At 41.2% G+C, this 15,329-nt stretch overlaps 1 protein-coding gene across 2 annotated transcripts in view; it reads right to left on the bottom strand.

The window, feature by feature from the left end:
- Positions 1–15,329, bottom strand: part of SMG5 (SMG5 nonsense mediated mRNA decay factor) — a 200,383-nt gene that overhangs the window by 144,345 nt on the left and 40,709 nt on the right. For both annotated transcript variants that reach the window (XM_053704596.1, XM_053704602.1), the window contains exons 8-9: positions 5,845–5,970; positions 5,469–5,537 (exon numbers count right to left, since the gene is read on the bottom strand). In XM_053704596.1, coding sequence (XP_053560571.1) covers positions 5,469–5,537; positions 5,845–5,970 — 195 coding nt within the window. The remainder of the gene's footprint in view (positions 1–5,468; positions 5,538–5,844; positions 5,971–15,329) is intronic.

The raw sequence follows: 15,329 nt of genomic DNA, 5'->3' as shown, positions 1-15,329 counted from the left end.
CATCTGGCACAGCCGCCAGCTTTTTGTGAAGTAAAACAGATAAAGCAGAAATCTGTCCCTTCAAAGAACTTGCAGATAATCCTTTCTCCAAACCTTCTTGAAGAAAGGATAGAATCTTAGGAATTTTTATCTTGTTCCATGGGAATCCTTTAGATTCACACCAACAGATATATTTTTTCCATATTTTATGGTAGATTTTTCTAGTTACAGGCTTTCTAGCCTGAACAAGAGTATCAATGACAGAATCTGAGAACCCTCGCTTTGATAAAATCAAGCGTTCAATCTCCAAGCAGTCAGTTGGAGTGAGGCCAGATTCGGATGTTCGAACGGACCTTGAACAAGAAGGTCCTGTCTCAAAGGTAGCTTCCATGGTGGAGCCGATGACATATTCACCAGATCTGCATACCAAGTCCTGCGTGGCCACGCAGGAGCTATCAAGATCACCGATACCCTCTCCTGTTTGATCCTGGCTACCAGCCTGGGAATGAGAGGAAACGGTGGGAACACATAAGCTAGGTTGAAGCTCCAAGGTGCTACTAGTGCATCCACTAGAGTCGCCTTGGGATCCCTGGATCTGGACCCGTAGCAAGGAACCTTGAAGTTCTGACGAGGCGCCATCAGATCCATGTCTGGAATGCCCCACAATTGAATTATTTGGGCAAAGATTTCCGGATGGAGTTCCCACTCCCCCGGATGAAATGTCTGACGACTCAGAAAATCCGCTTCTCAATTTTCCACTCCTGGGATGTGGATTGCAGACAAGTGGCAGGAGTGAGTCTCCGCCCATTGAATTATTTTGGTCACTTCTTCCATCGCCAGGGAACTCCTTGTTCCCCCCTGATGGTTGATATACGCAACAGTCGTCATGTTGTCTGATTGAAACCGTATGAATTTGGCTTTTGCTAGCTGAGGCCAAGCCTTGAGAGCATTGAATATCGCTCTCAGTTCCAGAATATTTATCGGGAGAAGAGATTCTTCCCGAGACCAAAGACCCTGAGCTTTCAGGGGTTCCCAGACCGCGCCCCAGCCCACCAGACTGGCGTCGGTCGTGACAATGACCCACTCTGGTCTGCGGAAGCTCATCCCTTGTGACAGGTTGTCCAGGGTCAGCCACCAACGGAGTGAATCTCTGGTCCTCTGATCTACTTGTATCGTCGGAGACAAGTCTGTATAATCCCCATTCCACTGACTGAGCATGCACAGTTGTAATGGTCTTAGATGAATTCGCGCAAAAGGAACTATGTCCATTGCCGCGACCATCAAACCTATTACTTCCATGCACTGCGCTATGGAAGGAAGAAGAACAGAATGAAGTACTTGACAAGAGCTTAGAAGTTTTGATTTTCTGGCCTCTGTCAGAAAAATCCTCATTTCTAAGGAGTCTATTATTGTTCCCAAGAAGGGAACTCTTGTTGACTGAGATAGAGAACTTTTTTCTACGTTCACTTTCCACCCGTGAGATCTGAGAAAGGCCAGGACAATGTCCGTATGAGCCTTTGCTTGTGGTAGAGACGACGCTTGAATCAGTATGTCGTCCAAGTAAGGTACTACTGCAATGCCCCTTGGTCTTAGCACCGCTAGAAGGGACCCTAGTACCTTTGTGAAAATTCTTGGAGCAGTGGCTAATCCGAATGGAAGTGCCACAAACTGGTAATGCTTGTCCAGAAAGGCGAACCTTAGGAACCGATGATGTTCCTTGTGGATAGGAATATGTAGATACGCATCCTTTAAATCCACCGTGGTCATGAATTGACCTTCCTGGATGGTAGGAAGAATTGTCCGAATGGTTTCCATTTTGAACGATGGAACCTTGAGAAATTTGTTTAGGATCTTGAGATCTAAGATTGGTCTGAATGTTCCCTCTTTTTTGGGAACTATGAACAGATTGGAGTAGAATCCCATCCCTTGTTCTCCTAATGGAACAGGATGAATCACTCCCATTTTTAACAGGTCTTCTACACAATGTAAGAATGCCTGTCTTTTTATGTGGTCTGAAGACAATTGAGACCTGTGGAACCTCCCCCTTGGGGGTAGCTCCTTGAATTCCAGAAGATAACCTTGGGAGACTATTTCTAGCGCCCAAGGATCCAGAACATCTCTTGCCCAAGCCTGAGCGAAGAGAGAAAGTCTGCCCCCCACCAGATCCGGTCCCGGATCGGGGGCCAACATCTCATGCTGTCTTGGTAGCAGTGGCAGGTTTCTTGACCTGCTTACCTTTGTTCCAGCCTTGCATTGGCCTCCAGGCTGGCTTGGTTTGAGAAGTATTACCCTCTTGCTTAGAGGATGTAGAACTTGAGGCTGGTCCGTTTCTGCGAAAGGGACGAAAATTTGGTTTATTTTTAGCCTTAAAAGACCTATCCTGAGGAAGGGCGTGGCCCTTACCCCCAGTGATATCTGAAATAATCTCTTTCAAGTCAGGGCCAAACAGCGTTTTCCCCTTGAAAGGTATGTTAAGCAATTTGTTCTTGGAAGACGCATCCGCTGACCAAGATTTTAGCCAAAGCGCTCTGCGCGCCACAATAGCAAACCCTGAATTTTTCGCCGCTAATCTAGCTAATTGCAAAGTGGCGTCTAAAGTAAAAGAGTTAGCCAATTTAAGAGCGTGAACTCTGTCCATAATCTCCTCATAAGAAGAATCTTTATCGAGCGACTTTTCTAGTTCATCGAACCAGAAACACGCTGCTGTAGTGACAGGAACAATGCATGAAATTGGTTGTAGAAGGTAACCTTGCTGAACAAACATCTTTTTAAGCAAACCCTCTAATTTTTTATCCATAGGATCTTTGAAAGCACAACTATCTTCTATGTGGATAGTAGTGCGTTTGTTTAGAGTAGAAACCGCCCCCTCGACCTTGGGGACTGTCTGTCATAAGTCCTTTCTGGGGTCGACCATAGGAAACAATTTCTTAAATATAGGGGGAGGGACAAAAGGTATGCCGGGCCTTTCCCATTCTTTGTTTACAATGTCCGCCACCCGCTTGGGTATAGGAAAAGCTTCGGGGGGCCCCGGGACCTCTAGGAACTTGTCCATCTTACATAATTTCTCTGGAATGACCAAATTGTCACAATCATCCAGAGTAGACAACACCTCCTTAAGCAGAGCGCGGAGATGTTCCAATTTAAATTTGAATGTAATCACATCAGGTTCAGCTTGTTGAGAAATTTTCCCTGAATCTGAAATTTCTCCCTCAGACAAAACCTCCCTGGCCCCCTCAGACTGGTGTAGGGGCATGTCAGAACCATTATCATCAGCGTCCTCATGCTCTTCAGTATTTTCTAAAACAGAGCAGTCGCGCTTTCGCTGATAAGTGGGCATTTTGGCTAAAATGTTTTTGATAGAATTATCCATTACAGCCGTTAATTGTTGCATAGTAAGGAGTATTGGCGCACTAGATGTACTAGGGGCCTCCTGTGTGGGCAAGACTGGCGTAGACGAAGGAGGGGATGATGCAGTACCATGCTTACTCCCCTCACTTGAGGAATCATCTTGGGCATCATTTTCTCTAAATTGTTTGTCACATACATCACATCTATTTAAATGAGAAGGAACCTTGGCTTCCTCACATACAGAACATAGTCTATCTGATAGTTCAGACATGTTAAACAGGCATAAACTTGATAACAAAGTACAAAAAACGTTTTAAAATAAAACCGTTACTGTCACTTTAAATTTTAAACTGAAAACACTTTATTACTGAATATGTGAAAAAGTATGAAGGAATTGTTCAAAATTCACCAAAATTTCACCAGTGTCTTAAAGCCTTAAAAGTATTGCACACCAAATTTGAAAGCTTTAACTCTTAAAATAACGGAACCGGAGCCGTTTTTATATTTAACCCCTATACAGTCCCTGGTATCTGCTTTGCTGAGACCCAACCAAGCCCAGAGGGGAATACGATACCAAATGACGCCTTCAGTAAGCTTTTTCTATGTATCTGAGCTCCTCACACATGCATCTGCATGCCTTGCTTCCCAAAAACAACTGCGCATTAGTGGTGCGAAAATGAGGCTCTGCCTATGATTAGAGAAGGCCCCCAGTGAAAAAGGTGTCCAATACAGTGCCTGCCGTTTCTTTAACATAATTCCCAAGAATAAAATAACTCCTCAAAGCTATAAACTATTAAAAATGCTTATAAATCAATCGTTTTAGCCCAGAAAAATGTCTACCAGTCTTTAAAGCCCTTGTGAAGCCCTTTATTCTTATTTAATAAAAATGGCTTACCGGATCCCATAGGGAAAATGACAGCTTCCAGCATTACCAAGTCTTGTTAGAAATGTGTCATACCTCAAGCAGCAAAAGTCTGCTCACTGTTTCCCCCAACTGAAGTTAATTCCTCTCAACAGTCCTGTGTGGAAACAGCCATCGATTTTAGTAACGGTTGCTAAAATCATTTTCCTCTTACAAACAGAAATCTTCATCTCTTTTCTGTTTCAGAGTAAATAGTACATACCAGCACTATTTTAAAATAACAAACTCTTGATTGAAGAATAAAAACTACATTTAAACACCAAAAAACTCTAAGCCATCTCCGTGGAGATGTTGCCTGTGCAACGGCAAAGAGAATGACTGGGGAAGGCGGAGCCTAGGAGGGATCATGTGACCAGCTTTGCTGGGCTCTTTGCCATTTCCTGTTGGGGAAGAGAATATCCCACAAGTAAGGATGACGCCGTGGACCGGACACACCTATGTTGGAGAAATAAACTTTTATGATTCAGATAGAGCAGCACTTTTAAGACACTTTCTAATTTACTTCGATTATCAAATTGTGCACAGTCTTTTTATATTCACACTTTGAGGAACAAGATCCTACTGAGCATGTGCACAAGCTCACAGGGTATACGTGTACTAGTCTGTAATTGGCTGATGTCTGGTAAATTTGTCACACGTTTGCTTATTTGAAATTCAGAGTAGGTGCTAAATCATTGTCTTATTATGCACTTGTTAAAGGGACATGAAACCCAAATTTTTTCTTTCACGATTTAGAAAGAGCATGCAATTTTAAAACAACTTTCTAATTTATATCTAGAGAATGATGCAAATTAGATAATAGAAGTACTTTGCTGAAAAACATATCTAGATAGGCTCAGTAGCTGCTGATTGGTTGCTGCACATAGATGCCTTGTGTATTAGTTCACCCACGTGCATTGCTGTTTCTTCAATAAAGGATATTTAAAGAATAAAGCCAATTAGATAATAGAAGTAAATTGGAATGTTTAAAATTGTATTCTCTACTTAAATCATGAAAGAAAATTTTTGGGTTTAGTGTCCCTTTAATTATGCAATTCTACTGCATTGAGTGGTTCTTTAATTATGTCTGGTTTACACAAAGCTATGACAAACAGAAAACATACCCATGACACTTGTTTAATAGCAATGATTGGAAACATAACATATGAAATTAATCTACGTACAGCATAAAATAATATGTTTCTAAAATATTTTTAGACATGTACTAACCACTACTTACATGCTCTTAGGTTGTAGAAGACTCTGCAGATACATAAAACTTACTAAAAGCCTCTTGATATCTTTACACCTGAAAAAAAATACATTTAAACTTTCAGTCTCATTGGACAGTACATTAAAATACACATAAGGTTTCCTTCAATATAATTTCTCAATTTTATCTCTTTTTTACATTTTAATATATTAAGTCTCAAGCAACAAGGTAATAGAAATGTGCAATGCTTTTTGACACCCCCCCCCCCCCTCCTAAAATCTGTAAACAGTGACTCTTTACATGGCTATTCCCAGGGTCTTTGTTTCTAATAAAATTATTGTCTCTATAGGGAACTTAGCCATTAACCTGGATGTGAAATTATTATTTCTTTCACACACTTCACCTTTTTTTGCTGGGCGACAACTTCCTGGTCTCGCTTTTCCGAAGCTGGTGATACATTTTTGCAGCTTTGTCGTATAACCTTTTTAAGTTGCCGTAAGCACCATCGAAAGATATTTCAGATTGTATACTGTCAGAAAAGCAAAAGGAAAAACTGGGTACCAAATAATTCATTTTAAGATACAACACTGATACAACTTGAAAATAGATTGTCTGCGTTGTGTGTCCCTCAAGCACAGCTCTAGGTTTTGTGCATTCAAGTGATGTCTTTGCCAGTTCAATGTCAAAATTACAACTTTCATTATGCAAATAGAGCATGGAATTTAAAAACAAAAACATTTAAAAAAAATTATATATATATATAAGCCGGATAAGTGTTTGGCCCTGTATTGCAACACACATTTTGAATGTAAAAGGCGCTGATAATAAAGGTAAAAGCCAAGCATTTTATTATCATCTATTTTTTCTGCTAGACTTCAGATCACGGTATGAAACATGGTATTTAGACAATTAAAAGGGACAGTCTAGTCAAGATTAAACTTTCCTGATTCGGATAGGGCATGCAGTTTTAGACAACTTTGCAATTTACTTTTATCATCAAATTTGCTTTGTTCCTCTTGGTATTCTTTATTGAAAGCTAAACCTAGGTAGGCTCATATGCTAATTTCGATCTTAGTGCATTTTGACAGTTTTCACAGGTAGACAGCGCTAGTTCTTTTGTGCTATATAGATAACATTGTGCTCACTCCTGTGGAGTTATTTATGAGTCAGCAATGATTGGATAACATGCACGTTTGTCAAAAGAACTGGGAGGCAGTCTTCAAAGGTTGAAGCGAGCGCCTAAAAGGCTGAGGTGAATAATTTAAAATAGCACAAATGTATTATACACAATGGTAAAAATGCAGCAAAAGGTTGTGAAGAAATAAAAATTACAAATGGAAATAAAATTCATGGATCCTGAATATTATAAGATGTAAACATAAAAAACATACTTGAAATAGTATAAAAACAGCAATCTTCACATATAAATGTAGAACAAAGTGGCTTGTGCAAATAATATAGATGATATTAGGATATTTCTGATTCCATTATATTTATTAGTATGATGAAGTTAAAATTGTCCCAATTAAGATGTCCCATTGGACATCTTAAATTTTTATTCTGTCAGTTCTTGGCATGAACAAATCTGACTCCTTATCTAGTCTAGAAGTATTATGACATCAGGCTAAGATAAAATTCCTTACCTTATTCAAAGTCTGTTGATTAATAATATCGCAAAAGACAAACTAAGTGTTCAATAACTATTGTGATATATAATTACTGTGACATACAGAAAACGGCTCAAACACCTAGCCTAAATCTTTTGGTCATATCACAAAAAGGCTTATTTCAAAAAGGCTGAAAATAAACACCTATTGTTGAAGCAGGTGTCAATAGTTGTCTTCAACAACGATCTCTAACAACTGTATTTCTACCAATTATACCTTATTTTCTACCTTTGGTGCATTTTATGAGCGAAAAGCCAAATCTTTTACAAAAAGTATTTTTAAATACCTACCAAGGTATAAACTGGACTTGCTAATTTTACACACATATCATATACTAATTTTAGCTACACCTCAATACAATTGGTTGGTACCAACTTTCTCACATAACCACTAAGATTAAGCAATTTCGACTGACTTTTATATTGATTCTAATAAAAGAATATTATTTTTAACCAATAATCTTTGTATATTTTTTTATTATTATTTTTTATTTTTATTTTTGAATTAGAACTTAATAATTTTAAGATATTATTCTATGAAAATTCTTTAAAAACTAAAAAACGTTTTTTTCTATACATTTATTTATATACCCATAGACATAGAAATACAAATACTACTAAGACCATTGTCATTTGGTAGATATTAAGCCAGTGTTTGCACACAGGCGCACACATATAAGACAATCATAACTGCTACTAAAACTAAGATAAAATTCCTGCAAAAGGCCTCCACCTTGTAGGGCTCTGACAGGAGCACAAATGTAGTGCAAAATAAAAAACAAATTGCAATGAAACAGACCGTTTAACATCCTTTTAAAGAGACAAACTAATCAGACATCTTATACTGTTATAATTTTATTTTTTTTTACACCTTTTTTTTTCTTTTACTATTTCAAATGTATTGATTACTAAGAATAAGAATTTGTAGCAATTGGTCACCTATATGAGTATATCTTATCTGTTCTCAAAATTTTATCTTTTTGTCTATAATAAATATACTATTCTTGATGTAATTGTGGGTATTGGATTAACCCATAGCTTTAACCAAGCACTTTGCTGGTCGTTTGTATTTGTTTTCTTAAGCCTATTGAGGGATAGGTTTCTATAGAACTAATAAGGGTTAATAAGCTCAGTGCATTAAGACTAATATATTTCCCTGTGGACAAGTTTGCTTCAAGGAAGCTAAAATACTAAACTGAATTCTTCATAAAAGTTTAATAAAGGGACAGTAAACACCAAAATGTTATTGTTTAAAAAAAGATTGATATTCCCTTTATTTACCATTCCCCAGCTCTGCATGACCAGCACCGTTTTATATTAATATACTTTTTACTGTGATTGCCTTGTATTTAAGCTTCTGCAGTCTGCCCCCTTACTCAGGATCTTTTGACAGATTTGCATTTCAAGTAATAAGTGCCGACTTTAAATAACTCCACAGGCATGAGCACAATCATGACAAATGCATTCCGATAAGAGGCAGCCTTCAAGGACTTAGAAATTCGCATATAAGCATATCTGTGTTTAGGTTTCAACAAAGAATACCAAAAGAACATAGCAAATTTGCTGATAAACGTAAATTGGAAAGTTGTTTAAAGTGGCATGCCCTATCAGAATCATGGAATTTTACTTTAGACTTTACTGTCCTTTTAATGTTAGTTATAAAGCAATGATTTACACTTATTTTCTACTAAGTTAACTCTAAACATTACTATGGTTGTAGTGCACATAAGCCTGCAGCATTCTACACAATGATGGGTTGATCAGAGCAGATGCTCTTGTCTGTTTTATATTACAGAAGAAATACAACTTTTCAAAGGTTATATAACTGAACTGCAAAACAATGCACATTTTCTAATAAAATTAAGAATTTTAAAATGCTTTAAAACATGTTTTGCAGAGCAGTGCTTAAAATTATTCCAGATAAAAAAAAATTACATGCTCTAATTCTTATGAAAGAGTATGTTATTTTTTTCACTAGAAATGTCATAAATGATATCAACTTTTCTTTGTTTTATTGGTAACAGAAGTAAATTGGAAAGTTGTTTAAAATGTCATCTTCTATCCAAATCATGAAAGTTACATTTTTACTTTTGTCCCTTTAAGTTTTTTGTTGTTGTGGAGAATTGGGTACAGCAAACTGCAACAACACTAAAACAAAAAGGTTTTTATTGGTCACTAAAATGACAACTTGTTTCAAGCCCACTTGGGGTCAGATTACGAGTGAAGAGCACTCGTCTGTCTCTATGTATTTGTGTTTATATGTGTATATGTCTATAAATACACACACACACACACATATGTACACACACACGTACACACACACACACACACACGTACACACACATGTACACACACACACGTACACACACATGTACACACACACACACATGTACACACACACACATGTACACACACACACATGTACACACATGTACACACACACACACACGTACACACACACACACATGTACACACACACACACATGTACACACACACACACACGTACATACACACACACACGTACACACACATGTACACACACATGTACACACACACACACATGTACACACACACACGTACACATGTACACACACACACACGTACACACACACACGTACACACACACGTACGTACACACACACGTACACACACACACGTACACACACGTACGTACACACACGTACGTACACACACACGTACGTACACACACGTACACACACGTACGTACACACACGTACACACACGTACGTACACACACGTACGTACACACACACACGTACACACACACGTACACACACACGTACACACACACGTACACACACACGTACGTACACACACACACGTACACACACACGTACACACACACACACGTACACACACACACACACGTACACACACACACACACGTACACACACACACACGTACACACACACACACGTACACACACACACACGTACACACACACACACACGTACACACACACACACGTACACACACACACACGTACACACACACACACACACACACACACGTACACACACACACACACACACACACACGTACACACAACACACACACACACACACACGTACACACACACACGTACACACACACGTACACACACACGTACACACACACGTACACACACACGTACACACCACACGTACACACACACGTACCACACACACGTACACACACACGTACACACACACGTACACACACACGTACACACGTACACGTACACACACACACACACACATACACACACACACACACGTACACACACACACACACGTACACACACACACACACGTACACACACACACACACGTACACACACCACACGCTACACACACACACACGTACACACACACACACGTACACACACACCACACGTACACCACACACACACGTACACACACACACACGTACACACACACACACACGTACACACACACACACGTACACACACACACACACACACACACACACGTACACACACACACACACACACACACACGTACACACGTACACACACACACGTACACACACACGTACACACACACACGTACACACACACGTACACACACACGTACACACACACGTACACAACACACGTACACACACACGTACACACACACGTACACACACACGTACACACACACGTACACACACACGTACACACACACGTACACACGTACACGTACACACACACACACACACACACACACACACACACACGTACACACACACACACGTACACACACACGTACACACACACACGTACACACACACGTACACACACACGTACACACACACGTACACACACACGTACACACACACGTACACACACACGTACACACACACGTACACACACACGTACACACACACGTACACACACACGTACACACGTACACGTACACACACACACACACACATACACACACACACACACGTACACACACACACCACGTACACACACACGTACACACACACGTACACACACACGTACACACGACACGTACACACACACACACACATACACACACACACACACGTACACACACACACACCGTACACACACCACACACGTACACACACAAGGTACACACACACGTACACACACCACGTACACACACACGTACACACACACACACCACACGTACACACACACGTACACACACACACACGTACACACACACGTACACACGTACACGTACACACACACACAACACATACACCACACACACACACGTACACACACACGTACACACACACGTACACACACACGTACACACACACGTACACACGTACACGTACACACACACACACACATACACACACACAACACGTACACACACACACACGTACACACACACGTACACACACACGTACACACCACACGTACACACACACGTACACACACACGTACACACACACGTACACACACACGTACACACACGTACACACACACGTACACACACACGTACACACACACGTACACACACACGTACACACACACGTACACACACACGTACACACGTACACGTACACACACACGACACACATACACACACACACACACGTACACACACACACACGTACACACACACGAACACACACACACGTACACACACACGTACACACACACGTAACACACACACGTACACACACACGTACACACACGTACACACACGTACAACGTACACACCACCGTACACACACACGTACCCACACACGTACACAACGTACACGTACACACACACCACACACACACACACACCGTACACACGTACACACACACACCGCTACACACACCACGTACACACACACACCGTACACACACACGTACACACACACGTACACACACACGTACACCCACACGTACACACACACGTACACACACACGTACACACACACGTACACACACACGTACACACGTACACGTACACACACACACACACACACACATACACACACACATACACACACACACACACGTACACACACACCACACGTACACACACACGTACACACACACGTACACACACACGTACACACACACGTACACTCACACGTACACACACACGTACACACACACGTACACACACACGTACACACACACGTACACACACACGTACACACACACGTACACACACACGTACACACACACGTACACACACACGTACACACACGTACACACACACGTACACACACGTACACGTACACACGTACACACGTACACGTACACACACACACACACACATACACACACACGTACACCACACACACACACACACACACACACGTACACACACACACACACACACGTACACACACACACACACACACACACACACACGTACACACACACACACACACACGTACACACACACACACACGCGTACACGTACACACACACGCACACACGCACACACACACACGTACACACACACGTACACACACACGTACGTACACACGTACGTACACACGTACGTACACACACACACGTACGTACACACACACACGTACACACACACGTACGTACACACACACACACGTACGTACACACACACGTACGTACACACACACACGTACGTACACACACACACGTACACACACACACACACACGTACACACACACACGTACGTACACACACACGTACGTACACACACACACGTACGTACACACACACGTACGTACACACACACGTACACACACACGTACACACACACGTACACACACACGTACACACACACGTACACACACACGTACACACACACGTACACACACACGTACACACACACGTACACACACACGTACACACGTACGTACGCACACACGTACGTACGCACACACGTACGTACGCACACACGTACGTACGCACACACGTACGTACGCACACACGTACGTACGCACACACGTACGTACGCACACACGTACGTACGCACACACGTACGTACGCACACACTTACGTACACACACACTTACGTACGCACACACTTACGTACACACACGTACACACACACGTACACACACACGTACGTACACACGTACGTACACACGTACACACACACACGTACACACACACACGTACACACACACACACACGTACACACACACACGTACACACACACACGTACACACACACACGTACACACACACACGTACACACACACACGTACACACACACACGTACACACACACATACACACACACATACACACACACATACACACACACATACACACACACACATACACACACACGTACGTACACACACACGTACGTACACACACACGTACGTACACACACACACGTACACACACACACGTACACACACACGTACACACACACGTACACACACACACACACGTACACACACACACGTACACACACACACGTACACACACACGTACGTACACACACACACACACACACGTACACACACACACGTACACACACACACACACACGTACACACACACGTACACACACACACACACACACACGTACACACACACACGTACACACACGTACACACACACACGTACACACACACACGTACACACACACGCACACACACACACACACACACACACGTACACACACACACACGTACACACACACACACACGTACACACACACATATGTACACACACACATATGTACACACACACACACACACACATATGTACACACACATATGTACACACACACACACATATGTACACACACATATGTACACACACACACACACATATGTACACACACACACACACATATGTACACACACACATATGTACACACACACGTACACACACACGTACACACACACGTACACACACACGTACACACACACGTACACACACACACACGTACACACACACACACGTACACACACACACACGTACACACACAAACACGTACATATGTACACACACACGTACACACGTACATATGTACACACACATATACGTACACACACATATACGTACACACACACATATACGTACACACACACATATACGTACACACACACATATACGTACACACACACATATACGTACACACACACATACGTACACACATACGTACACACGTACACACACACGTACACACACACACACACACACACATATGTACACACACACACACACATATGTACACACACACACACACATATGTACACACACACACACACATATGTACACACACACACACATGTACACACACACACACATGTACACACACACACATATGTACACACACACACACATATGTACACACACACACATATGTACACACACACACATATGTACACACACACACATATGTACACACACACACATATGTACACACACACACATATGTACACACACACATGCACTAGGGGTGCACATCTTCACTGGTCTCACAATTCGATTACGATTATCATGTCAACGATTTGATTCTATGATGCATCACGATTAGTTCCCCAATTATGCCCATGATTTAAATTTTTATGCAAAAAAATTCAAGCAGTCAAAAGAACTCTATTTTATTATCTCAAAAAAGGACACTCTTCCTCGTGTGGCAAAGTCTGAACACAGCAGACAACAACAGCATTTATTTAGAACAGTAAATACTAAATGGCAATTGTATTGGCAATATGGCATCAAACTGTAGTAGTGTAAAAAAGGCAGTGCACGCAGTGTACTTCAATAAAAGAAAATATTTAAATGTATATAGTATACACCAGTAAACAAAAATGAACATAAATAAATGTCTAACCTATCTATGTTGGTTTTAATTTAATGTCTATTTACTTAGTAAATACTAATAGACATTAAATTAAAACCAAAATAGATAGGTCAAGCTTAAGTTACCACCATTACCATTATTATTTGTGTGAAAATGGTCATGCTCAGAAAACAAAACATAAATCCCTGACCAATCCATGTGATATGGAGTTTCATAAATACAAATTAAAATAAAGCACAATAATGTTCATGAGCATTTTGAAAAAAAACATCTAGAGGGACCTGTGATTTCACCGATTTGCGATAATGAGGGGTTTTCTAGTAGAAATTAAAAGATACGTGGTGCTCACAGGCAAAATGTATTCTGCTTTACTAAGTTTCTCACCATAGGACTCCGTCTCCCACAAAATAAAAATGATACCGCCATGTGAACTCTGAGTCGTCACCATCACTCAGGCAGTCACGGCACCAGTCCTAC

This window comes from Bombina bombina, chromosome 1 (assembly GCF_027579735.1).
Source record: "Bombina bombina isolate aBomBom1 chromosome 1, aBomBom1.pri, whole genome shotgun sequence".
NCBI classification, from domain to species: Eukaryota; Metazoa; Chordata; class Amphibia; order Anura; family Bombinatoridae; genus Bombina; species Bombina bombina.
The sequence above is the reverse complement of the archived record's forward strand: the minus strand, read 5'-3'. Positions and strand labels throughout refer to the sequence as shown.